The sequence below is a fragment of the Hylaeus volcanicus genome, chromosome 9 (assembly GCF_026283585.1).
Source record: "Hylaeus volcanicus isolate JK05 chromosome 9, UHH_iyHylVolc1.0_haploid, whole genome shotgun sequence".
Taxonomy (NCBI): Eukaryota; Metazoa; Arthropoda; class Insecta; order Hymenoptera; family Colletidae; genus Hylaeus; species Hylaeus volcanicus.
The window spans coordinates 3,471,158-3,494,817 of NC_071984.1; the positions used below are offsets into that span (position 1 = coordinate 3,471,158).

General features: G+C 41.4%; 3 protein-coding genes and 1 long non-coding RNA gene across 6 annotated transcripts; 1 reads left to right on the top strand and 3 right to left on the bottom strand.

Moving 5' to 3' along the window:
• The first annotated feature begins 612 nt into the window (after positions 1–612).
• LOC128881796 (5'-3' exoribonuclease 1-like) lies at positions 613–9,309 on the top strand. The gene is made up of 16 exons (XM_054133119.1): positions 613–842; positions 1,259–1,699; positions 1,778–2,225; positions 2,314–3,075; positions 3,138–3,430; positions 3,626–3,912; positions 4,259–4,535; positions 4,639–4,914; positions 4,989–5,149; positions 5,325–5,707; positions 6,538–7,004; positions 7,258–7,344; positions 7,413–7,571; positions 7,656–7,892; positions 7,982–8,404; positions 8,482–9,309. Exons 1-16 carry the CDS (start codon positions 768–770, stop codon positions 8,650–8,652), a joined length of 4,947 nt encoding a protein of 1,648 aa, XP_053989094.1. The 5' UTR covers positions 613–767; the 3' UTR covers positions 8,653–9,309.
• LOC128881797 (importin-13) lies at positions 8,676–13,644 on the bottom strand. 2 transcript variants are annotated; one of them, XM_054133121.1, is made up of 9 exons: positions 13,401–13,644; positions 12,971–13,195; positions 12,744–12,908; positions 12,512–12,673; positions 12,194–12,447; positions 11,268–12,030; positions 10,197–11,106; positions 9,979–10,125; positions 8,676–9,777 (listed from the first exon to the last, which is right to left on the bottom strand). In XM_054133121.1, the coding sequence occupies exons 2-9, from the start codon at positions 13,112–13,114 to the stop codon at positions 9,527–9,529; spliced, it is 2,796 nt and encodes a 931-aa protein (XP_053989096.1). In that variant the 5' UTR covers positions 13,115–13,195; positions 13,401–13,644; the 3' UTR covers positions 8,676–9,526. The 2 variants fall into 2 exon arrangements, with proteins under 2 accessions (XP_053989096.1, XP_053989095.1); XM_054133120.1 differs by having other exon boundaries at positions 12,971–13,644.
• Positions 13,645–15,779: 2,135 nt separating this feature from the next.
• On the bottom strand, positions 15,780–19,736 carry LOC128881712 (dnaJ homolog subfamily C member 11). Of its 2 annotated transcripts, none has more exons than XM_054132983.1 (8): positions 19,564–19,736; positions 18,999–19,128; positions 18,647–18,890; positions 18,268–18,578; positions 17,897–18,104; positions 17,256–17,817; positions 16,861–16,990; positions 15,780–16,787 (listed from the first exon to the last, which is right to left on the bottom strand). In XM_054132983.1, the coding sequence occupies exons 1-8, from the start codon at positions 19,633–19,635 to the stop codon at positions 16,765–16,767; spliced, it is 1,680 nt and encodes a 559-aa protein (XP_053988958.1). In that variant the 5' UTR covers positions 19,636–19,736; the 3' UTR covers positions 15,780–16,764. The 2 variants fall into 2 exon arrangements, with proteins under 2 accessions (XP_053988958.1, XP_053988957.1); XM_054132982.1 differs by having other exon boundaries at positions 15,783–16,787; positions 18,268–18,581; positions 19,564–19,735.
• A 157-nt stretch (positions 19,737–19,893) lies between these two features.
• On the bottom strand, positions 19,894–22,523 carry LOC128881891 (uncharacterized). Its single transcript, XR_008458212.1, has 4 exons — positions 22,113–22,523; positions 20,833–22,014; positions 20,610–20,689; positions 19,894–20,517 (listed from the first exon to the last, which is right to left on the bottom strand). It is a non-coding gene; the product is annotated as an uncharacterized LOC128881891 (long non-coding RNA).
• Between the last annotated feature and the right edge of the window lie 1,137 nt (positions 22,524–23,660).

The following is a 23,660-nucleotide window of genomic DNA, read 5'->3' on the forward strand; positions in this document are numbered from 1 at the left end:
CAAAATGTTCGAAATATAGCGAATCGGGACCAGGCATCGTTTTTTGTAACTACGATACTGGGGTGCTTAATTTATCGACACGTATGCGCGAGAAATCCTCCAATCAGAGTTACGAAAACCGTTGTTCGATTCTGATTGGTGGCCACCATTTTTCACCTAACCCCGCGAAATTCAATTTGAAAAGCATAAAGTGTCGCAATATTCATATACTGAAGCATCATTTTTTTAACAAATAAATATTCACCTTCGCTTCCTAAATATTGTTTGCACATCTGTCTGTATTTACAATTAAATATTCTAAACAATTTCCAAATAAATAAAAAGAAATAATTCGTATAAATCGTTCTTGATAAAAATGATTAAAATAGAATATTCAAAAGAAAAATTGTTAAGAATTGTAATATAATATAGGAATCTGTTTTGAAACTATTTTAAACTAGCGATCGTTCGAACCTACAATCAGCGACATCTGCGACGAAATGCCCAAAGTTTACAGGGAAATAGTCTCCCAACTCCGATGGTAAATGTGTCGGACAAATAATGGGGAATTTAATCTGTTTTATCGACTCTGCATGTGCTCTCGGGAACCTGAAAAAACAAGAGTTTCGCTTCTATAATAGTGCTCTATAATTTAAGTAAGGTCGATAAAGTAAACTTACGGTCAAGGTTTATAATTCTCGCAAGAAATATTTTCACGAGGGTGTTGCCTTTTTAGTGCTAATTGCTTGAAAATTTGAAATCGGTTTGAAAAAAGCTCCTGGATTGAAATGGGTATACCCAAGTTCTTCAGGTACATAAGCGAGAGATACCCTTGCCTCAGCGAAACGTTAAAGGACTACCAGGTACCTAGCAAAAACACAAACATTTACTTCTGAAAAACTACACTTTTTTTGGGTTCAAAAATAATAGTATACGTATAAAACATTTGGCATAGTAAGGGTAAACTTAGCAATAGAACTATAAAGTTAATTATCCTGTACAATTATAATTCTATATATGTATATGTATTTAAAAAATCACAGAGAAATGAATAAATAGTTAAAAAAATAAGGCTCTAAAACTTTCCGTTAAGATTATATTAAAATTATTCCTCAGGAAAGATACTCGAAAGCCACTTTTTCTACACACATGTTTACATCTATTTTTTTTTTATTCTAAACGACTTATTTTACTCTCCTAATTTAAAATTATTTGTTCACTTTCCGATTACTTCAATTACCAACAACAATGATAGTAACGATTGCATCATAATTTGCAGATACCACAGTTTGATAATTTATATTTAGACGTGAATGGTATCATCCATGGATGTTCACATCCCGACGACAGCGATGTTACATTTCGTATCACGGAAGAACAGATATTCAAGAATATTTTTCATTACATAGAGATATTGTTTCGCATGATTCAACCTCAGAAGTTGTTCCTCATTGCCATTGACGGTGTAGCACCACGCGCGAAGATTAACCATCAGAGGAGTAGACGTTTCAGGTCTGCCAAGGATGCAGAATTGCAGGAAGCTAACGCTGTGGCGAGAGGTATCAGCATACCAAAAGAAAAAAAATTCGACTCCAATTGCATAACGCCAGGAACAGTTTTTATGTCTAAGTTGAACGAGGAATTAAATTATTTTGTTACGTACAAGATTTCTACTGACAAACTTTGGCAGAAGTGCAAGGTCATATTCAGTGGATCGCAGGTATCAATTGGATAGATGATACCATATATGAGAGATACTTAAAATTTAGACAACAAGTTTATACAAAACTTGTTTCAGGTTGCGGGAGAAGGAGAGCATAAAATAATGGATTATATTCGTTACATGAAGTCGCAACCAGATTACGATCCACACACTAAACACTGTTTGTATGGTCTAGACGCAGATTTAATAATGTTAGGTTTATGCACTCACGAAGTGTACTTTACGTTGCTAAGGGAGGAAATTCAGTTTGGTAAAAAACAAACGAAATTAGTAACTCCAGAGGAGACGAAGTTTTGTCTCTTTCATTTATCTCTGTTAAGGGAGTATATAGACCACGAGTTTTCTCCGTTGAAGGAGAAGTTACCTTTTCCTTTCGACATCGAAAAGATCGTCGACGATTGGGTTTTAATGGGGCTTCTCGTAGGGAACGACTTCATCCCGCATCTGCCGAATTTACACATCAATAGTGGCGCGTTGTCCATATTGTACAATGTTTACATGGAGGTATTGCCATCGCTGGGTGGTACGTTTGGTCTTTAACACTAAATAACATTTCAACTAACACGTATCAAGATTGTGTGATCGAAACATGTTTGATCGACTTATTCCAGGGTATTTAAACGAATCCGGGACTCTAAAGTTGGACAGATTCGAGAAGTTCATGGAGAGACTCAGTCGTTTTGATATATTAAAGTTTTACGACGTCTACGCAGACCTGAAATATTTCGAGAGTAAAACTGGGAGGCGTCTCACGGAGTCCGACAGGCCCGGTAGCAAGAAGTTAAAGGATAAAGAGACTCCGTCTCCGAAGAGAACGCAAGATAAAGAGTTCGACGCTTTACTCAGAGCTGCAGCTGAAATTTCCTTGGGAGACTTTGACGACGACGAGCTGGGAGACGAAGACTCGGACAGCGAAACTTACAATTTGGAATTTGTCCAACACAAGAGGGATTATTACACAAATAAATTAGAATACCACAATATAGACGAAGAGTTTCTACGTTCCCAAGCTGAAGGTTACGTGAGAGCCGTTCAATGGAACTTGAATTATTATTATAACGGATGTTGCAGTTGGTCTTGGTATTATCCGCACCACTATGCTCCTTATATCTCGGATATAAAAGACTTCAAAGATTTGAAGTTGGAATTCGATTTAGGAGAACCGTTTTTACCATTTCAACAATTGCTGGCGGTATTGCCGCCGTTCAGTAAAGATTTGTTACCGGAAGCATTCCGGACGCTGTTGACGGAGGACAAGTCGCCAATAATTGATTATTATCCGTCGGACTTTAGGACAGACTTGAATGGGAAACAACAAGAGTGGGAAGCCGTCGTACTTATACCGTTCATAGACGAGAAGCATTTGCTGGACGGTGAGTGGAGATTGCGTAAATTTTCATCTGTCTCGAGTAAAAGTTCGATTCGATTTTTACAGCCATGGAGCCTCGTTTATCGGAATTGACTCCCGAGGAACAGGCGAGGAACAAACATGGACCGATGCGTATGTTTACTTACACGGATGCGAACATGGGTATTTGCAAAGCGCCGAAATATTTTCATGACTTTGTCAGTCACGCGAGTGTACAGTTAATTAATCGCGAGGATATTATCGTACCAAGGGAGAAGCTAGTGAAAGGGCTGTGCCCTGGGGTCAAGTTGGACTTGTACTGTCCTGGGTTTCCTACGTTGAAGTACATAGAACACACCACCAGCCTGGAGAAGAACGTTGTGAGTGATCTATATAATATATATATATATATCGTTTGGAGATGTATGAGTCAAGGAGTCAAGGATATATATAATATAATATATATAATGTATAATATAATATATAATATTAATGTAATATACATATAATATATATATTTACATACATATAATTTAGAGATGTATGAGTTAAGTATTCGCTAATTTTCTGCATAGGTGAAAGTGTTCGACAGAGTTACATGGAGAGACAGCATGATTTTGCACATAAAACCTCCACCTCCGACGGATTTAACGTCCGTAGCGTCCGAGCTACTAGGAAAATTGGTGTTCGTGAACTGGCCTTACTTGACGGAGGCCCAAGTTGTGGGCGTTTCGAATTGTGATACGAAATTAAGCTTAATTAATCCACAAATGAACTATTGTTACGAGAATATAAACAAGGAAGAGCTGAAGGGCTCCCTTGTCACGCAGTGGAATTTACAGAAGAAGCATATCATTGAAATGTAAGTGCAGTTGCCTACGTACTTAAATATATGTGTAAAGAATAGCAGCGTCAGTGCACAGTAGACAATACAGTTAACTTTATCGGTGAGACAAAAGAGTAAAGATTTACTGGACAAAACGTGTATTAATTATACTGTCGATTAAATAAACAAGCTTATTTGTGGTTAGAAAGCTTATTTGTGGTTAGAAAGCTTATGTGTGGTTAAGAACTGACACAGCAGTTAATATATTCAACATCATTAAATGTCGTATCTTTTTACAGAGAAACTCAGTTGTGTTTTTAATCTGCAGTGTTAATCAACCGAACTGAATAAAATAATCTGATATATATCACTGTATTTGTAGATATAAGGTTCGTCTTGGAGTGGACGTAGGAGAAACGAATATTTTGATCCACGCAAGACCGTTCGTAAGCAGTAAATACATATACGGTAGTAGTGGGAAGCTGTACTTCGAGAAACAATGGTCAGACTCGCAAATTGCATACGCTCACCAAATGATAGTGAAGGACATCAGTACCTACTGTGTCGAAGTGATGTTATACAAGACCATCGATGATATTTTTGTTCCGGAAACAGTTTGCTTTATGCTGGGACATCCTCATTACGGATCAATGGGGAAAGTACGTTGAGCGTATTTAATTGTCCAGCTAGAATAACACTGTCTGGTATTGGTTAGAGTTATCGAACAGTTCTAGAGTCTTAAAAAATGAATTGTCTCGATAGGTAGCATCGCCAGTGATGTGCAAGAAATCAGGAAGGATAAGAGTGTCGGTGTCTGTGGCGCAAGAACCATGGTTGGACTGGTTGAAACATATTTACCAGAACCAGAAGACTCAGTACATGCCAGGAAGCATAGCTGCGCAACGGTTAGGCATAAGTAGTCACCTTTTAAGTAGAATCACAGGCACGATTTACGTAAAGTCCTCGGATGAGTTCAACCCTGAGGAGACCAAGTACAACGTGGGCTTGAATTTGAAATTTAACAAGAAGAACGAGGAGGTGAGATTAATATCGACAACCGAGCGTGGACAATTACTTACAATTACGTGTTGTACGTTTATGCGTTCTTACAGGTACTGGGTTACACTAGGAAGGAAAACGGTCAGTGGCTGTACAGCTCGAAAGCTGTGGATTTGATCCACAGTTACATGGCCAAGTGTCCTGACTTGTTTGAACGATTGGTGCAGAACGTGTCTAACGACGTCTTTCTAGAAGAGAACTTGTTCACCAAGGGGTAGGTGTTGCTAATTAAACGGAGCGAGGTATCTCAAGTTAAATTTTCTTTAGCTCTCGAGATGAATAAAGCTCCTACTTTACGAAGCAAGCATGCTTTCACGCTTTAAATTAAAGAATACATGAATTTACATGTTTCATTTGAAATTACGTATTTTATGTGTTTAAATGTGTAGTTCGGGAACATTGAGCGATATCGTAGCCTGGTTGAAGGACGAGCTCCATGACCTACCAATCTGCCCTTGTGGCACAGAGAGCTTCGAATCGGACATGGTCAGGAAAGTAGAGGAAGCTATAGACCAGTTCGTCAGTACGCAAAGCAACCTCGTTAAGCTAGTACCGATGCAAGTGAAGCCTCACTTGCTTTACAAACCCGGTTTGCATCTGCGTAACGTTCCACCAGACCCTAAAGCGCAGACGTACTTGTTCGACAGGATATGTTGCACTAGAGAGAACTTCACGGTGCCCCTTGGCCACAAGGGCACCGTTATAGGCATTCAGAAGGTCGAGAACGCGTTGGAAACCATGTACGATGTTCTGTTCGATAAAACATTCCCAGGTAAATCGGAAATTCAATTTAGAACAAGAATCGGTCACGCGTGTAGCTTTTTTTGAAGAATTAACGAGAAAGAGACAGTAAATCTAGCATTATAAATTCAATTCTCAAGGAACAACCGTTTGGCTAATTAGTTCCGATACTCTGACATCCACAAACTTTGCAATTTATGGAAACATTGTAGAGGAAGTGTATTTGCAACGAGGACTTTAAAGTCGATGAGTTGACGCTAGGTCGTGTGAAGCTCACATTTTGTGGAAGCTCACAAATAATTAAGAGTTCTGACTTCGTTAGATGCGCAATTTCAGATCGATTAAATTAACATCTACCAATTGGAACCATTGGATAAACTTTTTTAAACAATTTCAAGTCCCCGAATCTGTGGTACGTACATATATATATTAAAATTGTTTGTTAAAAATGATCTCCCTAGGTACAATTGATGAAACTCTTCTGAACTATATTTAGCATGCTCAGAACTCTCCAACAAGTAGATGTATATAAGTATATATAAGTATATATAAGTATATATAAGTATATATGTAATATGTGTATATATGTATATATGTATATAAGTTTGCCATCAATTGTACTTCTGGGGATCATTTTTAATAAACAATTTTAAGCGCAAAGATCCATGGTACGACCACTCACAGAGTTCCAATTGGTAGAATTATTACTCTAATTGATCAGGACGCTGTTTAAAATATTATGACTTCAGACTCAGACTTCAGAAAATGAAGTCAGAGTTCTAGTTAAAACTTTTATCTACTCTACGCCTGGAAGCTTCGCAGAGCCTCGACGCTATCGTAAGCAATTATCATTGTTTCAAGGTGGACTAGTGATAAACGGCTGTTCGGAGCTCCGCGGGTACCGTCTGTCGCCGATTGATTTCATAAACATTAGCCACGGAGAGAGGATCGAGCACGGTAGGGCGCGATCAGTGGACGGGAATACGGAGTCTATAGAAGGTTGGAGGGACAGCTCCAATCAGAAAGCTCAGTCTTGCGCAAACGCGAGCGCTTTCGCGTCGTACAAAAAAAAGATACAAGCGGAGCTACCGAAGCTGCGCATTATTCAAAGGAATAACGAGCCGAATCAGGAGTGTCAGTTGGGGCCGCCGCCGAACGCTTATAGATGGAAACAGTGCAACATGCAGAACACGGTGGACTCGCAAGATACTTACAAACTTGCTAAAAATGTCCAGCAGAACGCGCCCTCGGACAACACGCACAAGAAACCGACGACGAAGCCGTCGCTGGAGTTCCAAGCGTTGTGGAACGAGCTGCACAAGCTGCAGGTGGGTTGGATTGTGTGCAAGGTGATCATGGGAACTGGGACAAGCTAGAGCTCTCTCCCAAGTCCTTTCCAAATCTGGAAAACAGTTGAGCAATGTTGGCTATCTTTCCGAGACAGAAATCTTGCGTATCGATTCATTGTATCCCTGCTTGGACAAGAGCTGAACCTTATCCCAACTTCTCCAATCACCCTGTATATTTCTTTACTACTGGCTTCATAGTCTTATAGATTTATAGATTTTTGTTGGTTACTAGACCACCAATGACCAGCCGAAGGTTGAGCTGGTACTTCCGATGGCTCCGCAAGCCAAGCAGATCAATAAAAGCTTCCCCGAGAGTTCTGTGAGTATCTCTTAAAGTCTCTTTCGTGTGATTGTTCTTAGGCTAATTTGTGGATCGCTGTTGTCTAGCCACAAGATCCTAGCGCATTCTTGAAGGCCGTACTGAAAATCTCTGATGAAAACAAAGGCCAAACTAAGCAGTCCGCACCAAATCCACCTTTGAGCAATGCAGTTCCAAAGGAGAATAAAACATTGGATACTCCTCCGCTGGTGCAACAACTGTTCGATGTATGTGTTAAGATAGGTTACCCATAACTGGCTACGAACGGAAGTAACGTGCAAATAAATTACATGGATTATCGTTTTCCCCAGCACGCTCGACAGAATGATAAAGTAAAGGATGAGAAGTCGCCCACTTGGTACTGTACGCAATTACTGAATTACTGTCTACTTAAGGGAGTAGGAATGCCTCGATACAGCTACTTCACAGATGAAAAGACTAACCTGGTTCGCTCCCATATTCTCTTACCCGACAAGAGGGTGTTTGTGGGAGATTCCTGTCCGAATCACGAACAAGCTGCGGGGAGTGCTGCTGAAAAAGTGTATACGGTAATTAAAAATCCAAGCTATCAGCATGTTTCATTACAATCTAAAGAAAGTAAGGTCAACGATACATCACATTCTCCTTTAAAACTTAGGAATTAAATTTGGTCAACATATTATCGAACATGAACATGGTCCTGCCTCCAATGGTCTGGTACCCCGGTGGACAAAACCACCCCTGGCTCCCCAACGTACTGCTTCCAAGAGTCCCTTTTCAACCTACGAAGCCACAACCACATCAGCATTACCTCCAGTGGTCCATGCAAGTGCAGCACAACCCAGGTTACCAGCCAGTTCCTTCGCAGAACAATCAGTACAAGCTCCCACCTCAGCCACCGTCGACCCAAAACCCATCCAAGTCTGAAATAAAGAACAGCAGGTCTTTCGTTCCGCTGCAAGCGCAAAAGAAAAGCAGAAACATCACTGCCAAGCAGGCTACTACCAAGGAGGGGAAAGAATGTGCCAAAGAAAATCCTCAGACAGTGGCGCAGCAAAAGAAAAAGGAATTGCCCGTCAAGGTTTGAAACATTTTTTCGATAAATTTGCGATCGCAGCTCTCCAAGTGCGAGTCCGATAAGTCTCTGGTCCTTTGCAGAAAGTCGAAACCGTCGCCGCGGCCCCTGAGAAACAGAAGTCCGTGGAAAGCAACCGTCACCAAATACAAAACACGTCGATCGTACCGAGACCTAAGAAGTCGCGGGTGGCGGCCAAGTTTGGTATACAGTCTCAAACGGAGGAAACGAATCACAGTAAGAAGTCCACTTAAGACACGTGAAAAAAACGATGCGAGATGTTGATACGTATTTATTTTCATTTTTCGAACACTTCTTTTTTATATTTTGTAATAAAAAGGTTCCGAGTGAGACGAGTACTGATCATGTAAAAGAGTATATACGAAATGAAATTGAAATATCGTGTACATAATACTCAGTTTGTAAGTAGCGTTATTTTAGATTTCTTTTCTAAGGGTATTGGCTCGTTATACTGTACAAAAGGACGTCGAAGGATACGTTAATTATAAGATTGAATTGACTTTTATACGTACGATTCGTGGTTGTGCGAAGAACAGTATTGAGTACTATAAAAACGCGAAGTTGCGGTGTACGACGGCGTACTTCGGTACGCCGAAATGTGATCATTTAATTTAGACTTACTGATAAAAGCGACGAAAGAAAGAAAAGATATTTTACGTGTAGTCGACCAGACGAACATTGTTATTTTTGTGATTTCATAGGCTGATTCGCTCGATTATTTGAAAGCTGTACGAATCTTTGTTTCCTAGAGGAGATATTTGTAAATGGCATGGATTCTATCGAAATCAAAATTGCGCCTTGAAAAGAAAACGGCACTTGCGTTTGTAAATTTGTAAAACACTGATCGGGTGAAGATGAATAAAAACCATGGGTTACGTATGTAACGCAAACGTTCGTTGTCCGTCGTGTTTCCACCATCGTTTCAGTCTTTATTTAAAATTATTTATTATATAAAAGATAAACGGTGTTACCCTGATTAATTCTACTCGCGGGAGAAGGTATTTTACAGAGTACGCAGACGGAGTTTCGAGTATTCTCGTCGACGCGCCGTGGTCACCTTTCGTCACAATTCATTATTATATCTTCTAGCTATCTTCTAGCTCGTTATTATATCTTCGTCATAGACAGATTTTGAGCGGCGAAGTCGCACAGGATCTCGTGCATTCGCCTCGAGTTCTGTCGTTCCCTCAGAACCATGCGTGTAAAGTTCGCCTTTTGTACTTGCGAGGCCGGGAACGCGTCCGAGTGCATCTCGAACGCGACGAGAACCCACTGCGCCATCCGTTCCGTGCACGTTCTGTTCAACGACAACAAAACCTCCGCGTGGGGCTCTAAATTGTTCCTCGACACCAGTCCACCTAAGCACGGCGTCATTGCGCCTATTATTCCTACGATACACGAATACGTGTCACGCCTAAACCCGAATATCCCTTTCAATCACGATTTGACGTATAAATGCATGTGTGTTTCTATTACGTAGCCGACATTGAAATACGTTCGGACGGGCTTCGTATTCTCTTCGAGGTTTAGGTGCGACACCCTGTAGATTCCCTACGTACCAACGCATTGCAAGATCACGGAAACGAGTTCCTGGCCGATCGGTTGGATGAAGGTTTCCAAGTATGGGCTCTGTTTGATGGCGTGACTGAGGAAGCTCACGGCTGCCTTAACGGTCCTGGTTTCCGGTAACGTTAAGCAATCGATCCCTGCGAGACATGTTTCGATTAATAACAGAGCACGGTACAGCGATAATAAGTTAGAAAGAGGGCCAGCTAACCGCATTGCAGCATCTCTGGGATCTGCTCGGGTATCTGCAGCAGCAACCTGATGTTCTTCTTGCAAATCTGTGCGAGAAGGCCAAGGTAGGCTTCCATCAACTCCGCCCAATCGGAGAGATTACCACGCACCGATCTGCAGGCTCTGACGCCACTCAGCGTGACCGAGCTGAGCTCCGCGAAAATTGGCCTTATGATGTTGTCAGGGTCCCTGCCAAACAGCAGGACGAGTTGTTTGAGGAGATCCAACGCGGCAGGATGGGGCCAGGTCTTGTACGAGCCGGCCAGAATGGGGAGGAGAGGTCGAGCGTCCACTTCGGGGTGCAACAACGAAGGCAGCGACTTCTTCGCGCAAATGTACATCTCTTCCAGCGTGGAATTGTCCTGGCCCCACTCAGGGTGGCCAACGATCTGATTGAATATAGGCAGGAGCCCGTCCAGCACAGCCTTTCCAATGGACGTTTCCAGGGTGGAAAAGAATATGCTGACCATTTTCAATTGCTTTGTCACCGCGCTACGCGCCACGAACAGCGGTTGCTTTAACAACTCTCGTATTTTAATTATGCACAAGCCTAACGTGGCGTCGAGGTGGGCTAGCTGCTCGTCGGCGGTGGTCAGAGTGTTCAATAATTTCCCGGCGGCGTACATCAGTCGCAGACCTTCCCCGCCTCCCGGTGTAACGTTTGGAAGCGTTTGCTCTATCGTGTTGAGGATAGACGGCGCGAAAGGGGTCAGGTGTTGTCCGCACTCCCTCGCCAGATCTTTCAGGGCCATGCTGGCGAGGGGAGCCGTGATAGAGCCTCTGGTCAGACCCAGAGTCACGATTCGCAGGGCTCTTTCTAGCCAGGGATCGGGGTGCGCTCCTATCCACTCCGCGTACGCTCCCATCGCCGAACAGGCGCATGCTAGGACCTGAAATTGGGTTACGGTTAGTAAAATGTACAGATGATAGAGATTTAAAGTGTATGCAAGGCCACTCTGTGTTTCAATGTAGCGAAGGTTAGCGAGATAGAAAACTCCACTGTCTATTCTTAATGATGTACTATTATACGTGACTGCGCATGGGAGTTTACCTCTCCAGGATAGAGATCGTACGGAATATGAGTGAGAATCAGATCCATCAGGGCAGGAATGTAATGCGACTCCTCTGTGCCAACACTGTCAGCCAGAGCTTCGAAGGCATGCAACGTTGACTCCACATCTGCCCACTTCTCCGTACCATCCAGCGACTGACTCAATCTTTGCCCAAGAAGTACCAGTAGATCCTGTCGTAACACCCTGTAACAGTAATCCAAGGTGTCCGATAGATCCTGTCTGTAACACCTGAATCGCTCCCGCTCCTCCGCGTCTCCCGCCTCGCTGGGAGTCAAGGGAAGCGTCGATTTGCGCAGCAACGCTTGAGCTAGTCTCGCGTAAATGGGCTTTAGGGCCTGCAGGGCGCAGCTCTCGTAAGGTTGGTCGAGGGTGGCGGCGTCGTCTTGTAACCCGTACCAAAATAGAAAAGGTATATTGCTGCGTGTTTCATCCGTTGGGTACCGTCCCTCTTGCTCTGAACATTGCAAAAGTAGCTCGATCAGATTCTCCGATGTCCATTTCCGCGTTTCGTTTCCTTCTTTCACTAAAGCGATCAGAAACTCTCTGCTGTGATTCTCTCCGATGGCAGTGAGAATTTCGCAGAAGTACTTTCTGTTGTACTGTCTGGCCATGGTCACCAGGCTCTGTGCCCAGTCCCACAACGTCTGTGGCCTGTTTCTAAGTTCGCAATGAGACACTATCATAATCAAACATTGTTGGACAATATCCCAACCTTTGGAATTTTCCTCTTCGGGACATCCTCTTTAATTTGATATAGAAACAAATGTTATTTCAATGCGGACAAGTAAACATATTTGTATATGCTATGAATGGACAAAGTCTGTTGAATATATATACTATTTTTGTATTTTAATTTAGATTTGGATTTTATACGTGGGTCTGAACATGATTCGAACACTTGTACCTGCTTGGGGCGTAATAAGCTGCAGCGACGAGTAAATGAGGATATATCTGTGCAGTTGCATCCAGTGGAAGTTGATCAACCTTCAGCCACGATAATGCGCACTCCATTGCTAAGAGATGTAACGCCTTGTCACAGTCTGGGGAGTGTGGGTTGCACATGGAGAAAACTTGCTGAAGGAGCCAGGTTGTTTTGTACCAACCATAAACTAGACTTTTAGGTAACTTTGCTCCTTTTGCTTCGTACCTCCTTTCAGACTGACCATAGAAAGCAGGTATTAATTAAAAGAAACGATATTAAGACGGTCTATCTATATTTTACCTTTATTGGTAACACGGACAGCGTACGTAGTAACAATTCCAACATGGGGAGCGAGTCGTAGGGTAACATTCTCATGAGTTCGTCGACTACATTCTTATCGTCGACGTTCCTATCTTCGTCCTCGTTCTCGACAGCACTGGCTTTCGCCACGAATACAGCTAACTGAATTAGAATAACGCGTTAGTAAACTACGATAACCTCAAAGTGTTTGAGATATAGCTTGTGGTTTTACCGTTTGACAGAGTTTGGAAAGGACAAACTTGGGCGTATTTGGTTGTTTCATGATATTGAGCAAGCGCTCCTGCAGAGCAGGGTATTCATTACTAGGCACTTCGTCCCACTGTTTGGAAATTTTGATGTGCAATGTCGTAGCAGCGAAGAATTGGACCTCCCATGCCTGCGATGAGAGTAACTATTGTTAATTACAACAAGAGGGACGATAGAAACAAAATTACATACCTTGGAAGGATCGAGGAGGTCCCAGACGAACGTCCAAGCCTCTGGGGAGGCTTGAACCCGTATGAGCCAAGAGTGCACTTCGTTGTTTCCCTCTGCATAGAACTGCTTGACAGCTTGCTCGACTACGGTTGTATAATCCATCATAGATCGCTTGTATATACTACAAGGGCTCCTATGACAGCGTTACACTGTTACTTATCACTGTGTCTACCAATGTCTCATCGCCTGCAAGGAATTGCTCGTTCGACTTTAAATCTTTGCCAAGGTTTGATCAAGAGGTTGTGTTACTGAAAATTCCTTTATCATTTTCTTAGCGAATCATTTGAAGCTAAGGTCCCTGAGAATTCTCACGTAGAGCTATTTAATCTCTGTTTACACGATTCTTTCCGACCGCCTTGGAAATCTTATGAGTTGCGCAAACGACATCTACCTGCTCTCGACATCCGTGCAGCCCTATTTTCATCGTCGCTCTAAGAATATTTGCGAGCGATTAGAATTTCATCGGCGAGTAGTACCGATGGGAAGAGAATCCGAACGGGTCTGAAAATAATTTCAATACCACACGTTATCGCAGTACATATAAACGTGTTCTATTCTTAATTCGTGGTGTTTCGCGTGATACTTTTACAGTGGCGAAACTCCGACGCCATTTTTTCGTGTCTCGAGGCAGAACGCGCATGCGCACTAGTGGCGCCATCGGTGGCGAAACGCACAAGGCTTGTGGTGGACGCACTCATCATCGTCGATAAGAAGATTTATGAAGACCGTCGATAAAGAAGAACTAACTGTTAACTCGATGATACTCGATGTTATTCATTCGATTGTCTTTTGTGAAACATAATTTAATTTTGTTTGCCTTTCAAATATTTAAACACACTTTCTGCCAATCCATTAAGCAAGAGAGATAGATGCATTTTCATTCTCACTGAGCTGCTCATTGAGCGATGAACTTTTGAACGGACCCCAAGGACAGATAGTTCCAACCCCCCCAACATTCTATAACTGCGGGAAGTACAAAAAGCAGCAAAGAATGTATAAAATACTAGCATTTGCGATAAATAAATGTATCCATTCCAAATATCGCCATTCCATCGCACTCATCATCGTCGATAAGAAGATTTATGAAGACCGTCGATAAAGAAGAACTATCTGTTAACTCGATGATACTCGATGTTATTCATTCGATTGTCTTTCGTGAAACATAATTTCATTTTGTTTGCCTTTCAAATATTTAAACACACTTTCTGTCAATCCATTAAGCAAGAGAGATCATTTCAAATAAATATCAGAAATTGTTATTCAATCAAACCTTTTATTTAGTCTACATTAAAATATAATACGGGTAAACCTTCCACATAGGCTTTACAATTATTGCTAAACTAAATAATTATTCATATAAACAACAAATTTTACATATTATCTAATATTTTGCAGCGTAATAAACCAAGGAATCGTGTTATTTATGCGTTTATCGCGAATAAATGAAATTACTAAGTCGCGCCATCTAGCGGCAAAGCGCTCAAGTTTGTAGCGAAGAGTGTTCCCACTGTCGCCACTAGATGACGCCACTTAACCAATTATTTTATTCGCAATAAATCTGTAATTGATACTAATTGCTTGCTACATAACGATGCAATATGTTGGTTAGCATGTCAAATTTGTCATTTTGATGCATTTTCATTTGACGTATTAAATAATATATTAAAAATTTATAGAAAGGTATCAGTGGCGCCATCTTGTAGGTGCAGTGGGAACTATTTTAACTACAAGCTTGGGCGCTTTGCCACCGATGGCGTTACCGGTATTGAACCCCGCTCACTGAGCTGCTCATTGAGCGATGAACTTTTGAACGGACCCCAAGGACAGATAGTTCCAACCCCCCAACATTCTATAACTGCGGGAAGTACAAAAAGCAGCAAAGAACGTATAAAATACTAGCATTTGCGATAAATAAATGTATCCATTCCAAATATCGCCATTCCATCGCACTCATCATCGTCGATAAGAAGATTTATGAAGACCGTCGATAAAGAAGATCTAACTGTTAACTCGATGATACTCGATGTTATTCATTCGATTGTCTTTTGTGAAACATAATTTAATTTTGTTTGCCTTTCAAATATTTAAACACACTTTCTGCCAATCCATTAAGCAAGAGAGATCATTTCAAATAAATACCAGAAATTGTTATTCAATCAAAACTTTTATTTAGTCTACATTAAAATATAATATGGGTAAACCTTCCCAATAGGCTTTACAATTATTGCTAAACTAAATAATTATTCATATAAACAACAAATTTTACATATTATCTAATATTTTGCAGCGTAATAAACCAAGGAATCGTGTTATTTATGCGTTTATCGCGAATAAATGAAATTACTAAGTCGCGCCATCTAGCGGCAAAGCGCCGAAGTTTGTAGCGAAGAGTGTTCCCACTGTCGCCACTAGATGACGCCACTTAACCAATTATTTTATTCGCAATAAATCTGTAATTAATACTAATTGCTTGCTACATAACGATGCAATATGTTGGTTAGTATGTCAAATTTGTCATTTTGATGCATTTTCATTTGACATATTAAATAATATATTAAAAATTTATAGAAAGGTATCAGTGGCGCCATCTTGTAGGTGCAGTGGGAACTATTTTATCTACAAGCTTGGGCGCTTTGCTACCGATGGCGTTACCGGTATTGAACCTCGCTCACTGAGCTGCTCATTGAGCGATGAACTTTTGAACGGACCCCAAGGACAGATAGTTCCAACCCCCCAACATTCTGTAACTGCGGGAAGTACAAAAAGTAGCAAAGAATGTATAAAATACTAGCATTTGCGATAAATAAATGTATCCATTCCAAATATATTTTTTAAACTAAGATGTAAGCTACATTTATGTTTCCTCGAGCTATCGTAAGACAAGAATAACAGTGAAAGTCTTAAATACGATTCCATTTCGCATAACTTACCAAGCAATTGGTACGTAAAGTTAGATCGCTTGGTATATTGAGCTGTACAGCATTATATCAGATAAACGAACACATGATTGTTATTATTTTTTTTTCTTTTCTTTCGAAATTTATATAATTTATACAATTATATAAACTTTATTCTTGGTGGAAGAAATACTTCATACGCTAACGAACTATAACACGGAACATTCGCAGTCCGACAGGCGCGTCGTTATTCCGTGGGAATTTCTGGGGACCGGTGTGCCCTTTCGACATATTGAATAGTATGCAAAATATCTCTATCGACGTATCGTACGAACTAACAAGTGCATTTTTCCAACTTCGTTTAACGATTCGGTCGTTATTTAACAGTTTTCGACGCAGTCGTCGCGTCGACTACACTTACGGGCAGTAATTTGAAATTTTTGGAAGTGGCGTAACGATGTTTGCGCAGAGAACGCAACTTCAACAATTACGATCTACGTACTCGAAGGTACTCTAGAAAACGTTCGGATATTACTTTCGTACAACTGGTTACTTTTCTATGTTTCAAACGATTCTAATTAATTGGAGCACGATTAATTTCCGAGCACGCCGTTTAGGTGAATATCAATTCTCTATCTTCGCTCGGATCCTACGGTCGCGACAACGTCGCGCGAACGATTATTTTGGGAAAAATGAAATTATCGTACAAAGTATAAATTATTGATGAACACTCAATTTTTTCAACATGATACTTGCATAAGTTTAATCTAAGAATGATTTAAAAAACCTCGAAGCAGTAGAAGCCATCGTCGCGGTACCGCGACGATTTCATTTTATTTTCTTACGATGTCGCATACGTCATGTCGTGTTTACTAGGTGTGCTGAAACAGAGAAGAAGACATTGAATTACGAGAAACCGGAATCGGTATTCTACCCAAAGTACTATGCTCTCACATGATAATGGTATTCTGAGGGGTGCGTTGTCCTTTATAATACATTCGTGCGTCTGAGTACGAAACAGATATTGCACTAACAATTGCTTCTCCTCCTCGACGCATGGATCGTAAAATCCTGGCAGTTGGCTCTGCGAAATGTCCAAACATATCTTAATTGTAGACGAGTGTCTTCCACGTGGACATCTTATGGCGATCAGGTGCGATAATCAATGTATTAACCAGATAAAAAATAAAAGTCTTAAGACAATGTTTCTCAAAATACATCCACTATCGCAAGCTTACCAAGAAGAAGTTTGTCGTAATACGTATAGTTACTAGGATACTTTTAATGACGTATGATATTTCAAACGAGATGACAAACGATTTTTGATCCTGATGCGCGGTTGACTGTACCTTGGACGCATCGTGTAGAACCAGCCTCGAGTCCTTCACTAAACATTGCAAAGGAATGGTTACGTCTATCACTTCGTCCCTGTGTAAATGTTCCTCGGAACCGGATCGCTCCTCTTGAGGGTACACAAATCGTCCATACAAGGCTTTGGTGATGATTAATCCCTTCTTAGCCTCCTCCTCGGCTCTTATTCTACTAACGGTTGCTTTCATTAATTCGGTAGCGATCTTCGCTTCCTTCTGCTTCTCCATGGTCCTGGTTTTGTTCATCTCCTTCTGCTTCTCCTTCTTCCGTTCCTCTCGTTCCCTCACCACCGGGTCGATCACCACTTTCTTCACGATGGTCCAGGTGATCAACGGTATAACAGTGGCGTAGAACACGGGAGCCGGGAGGATCTCGTCGCTCAAATGAATGGAGAACGTGTACGTTTGCGAGGCACGATTCAATTTCAGTCTAAGCGTGACACCCGTCGGCAATCCGACGCGCACCGCGGCGGCGAGGCTGCTGTGTCGCGATACTTTCTTCTCTGCTCCGTATTCGACTAGTGCTCCGAACGTGCCAGCCCTGGAAGACGTAATCGATGTAACCAACGTTTCTAATGTTTACGAAGTAAATAAACGCATGTCTCGGCGTAGACGCTAACTTTATACTCCCGCGAAGCTTCATCTGCTTCTCCTCCATTTTATAAGTATAATTAAGACTGACGAAAGACTGCAGGATACCCAAGTGTATCGAGAACGCCGTGTAAGATCTGGACGTGTCCCTGACGATCATTGTAGTCATGGCGCTCTGTATTCCTGCCCTGTACGTCAGGTAGCCCACTGTATTTTTGTCCAGCTGCATCGCAAGCGCTGTAATTAGAAAATTGGAAAAATTAGTTAGAAAATTGTCTCTGTACCTCTGCATCGTTCGTTACTTTCGCGCAGAGACGGACAAAACTCAAATAGCGAGATCTTTCCATTCCCCATTCGACATTTCCTCGTCTCTGTCTTGGCACAGACAGTGAAGACATACTTCCTATGATGCCAGGCCTTATTTCTCGCGACGTGAATTGGAGTATCATCGCCCCGTCGCAGAACAATCTCCTCGTTAACGTGCGAAAGCCTTTCACGGACACCGTAGGTCCATTGCCAGCGCCCACGTCGAGTTCCATCCAGCCTTTCGACGAGACCAACCGTCTCGCGGAGACGTTTATAGAACCAGAACCCGTCCCGTTCTGCGTACCTAGTTCCCCATACATGGTTACCGTGTCTCTTAACGTAAGAGGCGCTTCTATGGACTGCGTGAACGACATTCCGCTGACTTCGATGCACGACAGTAGATCCCTGCTTTAGTTTCAAAGATAACATATGATGTAGTACGTGTACGTGTATTAGATGAAATTTGTAGTTACCTGTCGTCGTAGTCGTTGTCGTATCTGTTAAAGAGATCCGTGGCATTGACATTGACCGTAATGCTGCCTTTAGGGTTCGTGTGCAGCTGCAGCCTGCTCTCCTCGATCTCTCGCGCGAGCCGCTCGTACTCCTCTCTGATCTCTTGAGGTGTTTTGGTACGTTGCACGATCTCCCATCCTTCTATCTCCAGACCTCGGATTCCCACGGAGTCGTAGATAGCTCTCTTATGGGGATCCCTTAGGACTATCGAAAGAGAGATACTTTAATACTTTAGTGAACAATACCCGTGAAAACTTTGAATCTAAGAGTAATACTTTTATGCAGATTACACTTGAAATAGTTCTGACAAACCTTCGTATGCTTTCTTGGTACGATTGAATAAAATTTCTGCTTCCTTCTTAAGTAGAGGATCCGTGTGCTTGTCGGGGTGGTACAGTCTGCTCTGTCTGCGGTATGCATTGCTGATTTCATCTGGAGTCGCCTAGGAATAAAACAGGCGTCGATAACTCGTTCGTGGATATGACTAACAAGATGCGCGAGTGGAGCTTGGTGGAATATTTCAGAAATAGTTCGAGTAAAGGTTTACAGGAGCGACAGGAAGCTTGTAGAAACTATCCGTTGGGCAAGAATATAGATGAAAGTAAAGTGACAAAATTGGAGTGTTCGATGGGTTAAGAATTCCAGTTTGGAATTGTTAGAAAAAGCAGTTTGAGAGAATTTGAAGGTTTCCATGAAATAAACAATGAATAGATGCATCGTGTTGCGTGAACAATACAGAATGTTATTGCAAAGGGCTGATTACGTCAGACGCATGGAGGGCAAAGCGCGTCACGTGGAGGGCTAGGAATTGATCTGTATCCTTGACCGGGTATAGGGAACGATTCGCGTGGAAAACGAATTTGCCAGGGTCGCTCACGTTTTTGGGGATGTTCAGGAACGTGTAGTAGTCATCCTCGGTCGGGTTGTCCTGATCGTTATCGTCGTCCATGTTTATTCTCTGAGTTTTTCGGTTGGCGAGCCGTTCGCAACACGAACACCGATATTTTCCACGACTTGGTCTTCTGCTTTCATAGGTTACGAAAGACTCGGCCGAGAACCGGCATCTTTTAGTGCCTGTATGGAACGTTAGGTGGAGCTCTGTGATCTAAATCGAGCTTTGATAACGATAAGGCAACTGTATGACCGACCTGCAACGCACATTTCATTTATTATCATTTATTAATAGTTCACTACAACATTAATGTAATGCGAGGGCATAGGGATGCCCTGAACTGGATTAGAATTTTGTAATTAGTTCCTAGAGTGGGCACTTCAGATTTCTCTGTCAGTAGGATTTTGTAGTTTATAATTTTGACATTTCCCTGAGTTGTACTTCAGGTTCCTCTGTCGGTAAGATTTTGTTATCCAATACGAAACAATTTTTAATTTTGCATGGAAGTCCCTGACGGAGATAAATATTTGACAGTCATAAATCGTGAGCTTTGAAAAGTTGTACCACGTTCTGTATAATTGTTGCATTGTGGTATACATTCGACTGAACTTTGGGGCACCAAAAATTATTGGATTTTTTTTATACCGTTTATTCAAACATAACCCAGACCTAATTAAGATTTAGATTTATGAATTCTAAATGGTAAAAAATAAATGTTAAACCTATCCCAGAGCTAATATTACAGTTTAGATTTACGAATTCTAGGGATCGAAAATTTGGGTGCCCCAAAGTAGAGTTCAAGCATGCTTTCTACTAATTAATTAAATATTTTCTGTTATGGTTTAGAGTATTATTAATTCTTCTGTTTTGAATAAAATCGATAAGCTTTCTTTTTCTTTAATTCCACGTTGATGCCATATGTGGAATCTCTTGCAATTCCTAAAATCAAACGCAGAGAAAAGATCAAGTTTCCATTTGAATGTAGTTTCGAATTTAATTACATTTTACTAATTGTTGGTAACTTATCATACCTGCATCCAGAGGTAACGAAGATGCGTAGAACACACCCGGTGTTTTGCTGCTGTAAGAGTACTCTGTGCCATTGGGTTACCTGAGAATGGAAAAGATGTTAGCTCGAATTGCTGTCAAGGTAATAATATAAAACGACGAATCTGTAGTTAGATTGTAAACATTGTTAAAAGAGATTAGAAGAGTTAGAAGAGACAATGAGAAAATATCTGTATATTCGCATACCAGGGACACCGGGCGCGCACTCCCCTAACGCCGCCCCTGCGCTGCAGTTACCGATCTAGGCCTCGATAACATCGGTCGGTACGAAGAGAATTTGATTACCCACCACCATCTCCATTACCCTAAATAATTATCTCTAAATCTCTAAATAATCTCTAAATAATTAGAACAAGAATCGTGTTATCCGCGTTCAAATAAACTTGCGTAGTGGATAAGTTATGCACAATAATATCGCATTTGTAACTGTATAGCTATATACCTCATCTGAACGTACCATTCTTATTCTCAATAAATAGGATAGAAGAATATTTTTATCTAAAGAAAAAATGAACTAGAATGAATGTTATAGAATGTCACATAGATTTAAGTATATTTTGTAAAACACGGATTCCAGAAAGGTATCAGTGTTACTGCGGAGCTAATCAATGAAGAAACATGGTGTATTATCAATATATCCTTTCTCCTATCCTTCTTTGACACAATAGCTCAGTAATTCCTCGTTGAGGAACGTGATCGCGTGCTAGCTGGGGTCCTGATTCTGCTGACCGCCACAAATGAACCATAATAAAAAGGTAGTAAAACTCCGAGGGAGAGTCGTGGTTCACGACGTCGAGAAAGGGCACCACGGTTTGCTTTGACATTCCCTAATCAAAACAAAGACTCCCCTTCTTCGTTCTCTCCGTTTCTCGCGCCAGCTCGGTCAGTCGTAATTTTTAAAGGGCACGAGGTATCGTGTTTCCCCGCGGCGACTGCCTTTTAGCTGCACTAATTTGTCGTTTCTCCATAAGCATGACCACCAGAAACGAACCAGAGGAATTTTACGCACCGGTCCAATTATTTTCTGACGCTCGATTCGTCTAAACTCTCGTCGCTTAATCGTTACAATTCGTTTTTATTTAGAATATACTCTCGTAGCGTCCGGGCCTCCCATATTCGAGAATGAGTCGAATGAGAACGCTATACGCAGGGTACGGGACTGGTTTTGTAGGTAAAGCGCTACGCTGTGAATCCGAGAGTCGTGGGTTCGAATCTCCGTGCCTCGTTTTTCGTTCGTACTCGTACAATAATTATTTCTCGTTCATTCGTTTCAAATTTTCACATTCTGACTTTCACACTCTTCTCTGTAGATGTCGAATGTCCACTCAAATTCGAGATCCTCGTGGCCTTCCTTTTCCCAGGAACCACCTACAAATAATTTACAATTTGTTAATTACACGTGTATATATTAATACGCATCATACATTTCTATTAATAATATTCGAGATAATACGAGTTACACGTACCAAAAATGGGCAATGATAAATCAGTCGGAGGTATATACTATTCAGGTGAGGCCAGTGTTCGCGTTAATAATAAACTCAGAATTATCAACAATTTATACGAACGTCTCTTGGCGTTATCGGTGTGCTTGGAGCCAGGAGTATCGTGTACGCGATAATAATTGAAGAAATAAAGTACAACACGGAATTAACCGCGCTCGCGACCGCTAATGGCGACGTTAACGTTAAGAGTCGATGAAACAATCGACCAGACCGGCTGGCTGGTATTTATTAAACACGCTCATTGTGCCGGTCTAACAGTACAGTGTTACAGTGACAACATCCAGGTTCGCGACTCCCTACAGTTTCATCAACAATCCGTTATCAACGTTGAAAAATATCCGGTCGTTTCGACGCGAGCTCCTTTTCTCTCTGCCCCCCCCCCCCCCCGCGTGAATCGATTCGCGTTACAAATCGCTGTAACCAAACGAAACTGATACCCAGTTTTCCTTCCTTTTCTTAACGTAATTTTATTACATTAGCGTAATCCATGGACTGTGTGGCTTGGAATGCTCTAGTTCTCTTAATAGAGGATATTTTGGATTGAAACTTTTTTTCCTTGTGGATCTCATGCGAATCTATGAAAAATATACAGAGAGTTTTTCTCTGAAGCGAAAGTTCAATTTTTAAAAAATGGAGGTACGACTCTTTTGAGAATTTGCAAGGATCGGCCTCCTTCCAGAGCTCATATTTCTCTTAATAATGGACATTTTGAATTGAAACTTTTTTTCCTCGTAGATCTCATGCGAATCTATGAAAAATATACAGAGAGTTTTTCTCTAAAGCGAGAGTTCAATTTTTAAAAAATGGAGGTACGACTCTTTTGAGAATTCGCAAGGATCGGCCTCCTTCCAGAGCTCATATTTCTCTTAATAATGGACATTTTGAATTGAAACTTTTTTTCCTTGTAGATCTCATGCGAATCTATGAAAAATATACAGAGAGTTTTTCTCTAAAGCGAGAGTTCAATTTTTTAAAAATGGAGGTACGACTCTTTTGAGAATTCGCAAGGGTTGGCCACCTTCCAGAGCTCGTGGCACCCTTAATAATGAACATATTGAATTGAAACTTTTTTCCCTCGTAGATCGCATGCAACCCTACGGAAAATATATAGAAAGTTTTCCTCTAAAGCGATAATCCGATATTTTAAAAATGAATGACTAGTAGGTCATCGAGCAATTTGAAGGAGCGGAAGAAACGTAAGCCACACAGTCTGTGGTCGTTATCAGCGTCCTGCCTAAATCACGTAGTCTCGTATTACATAATCAAAGGCACGTATCGCCAGTTCGTTTCTCCGAATCGTTCCATGCATCACGTAGGAAGCATTTATATCGGTCTCGATCGATCCCTGGGAACCTCTTTCTGTTTATTTACTTGGGCGACTCGGCTTTCAACAGCCACCTCGTGACAAGGACCTATTCGCCTAATGTTCTCCTCGAAAATACAAACACATTCCTAGTATTCGCTACGTAACCTGCAACACAGTACAATATTCTTAATAAATTATTTGCT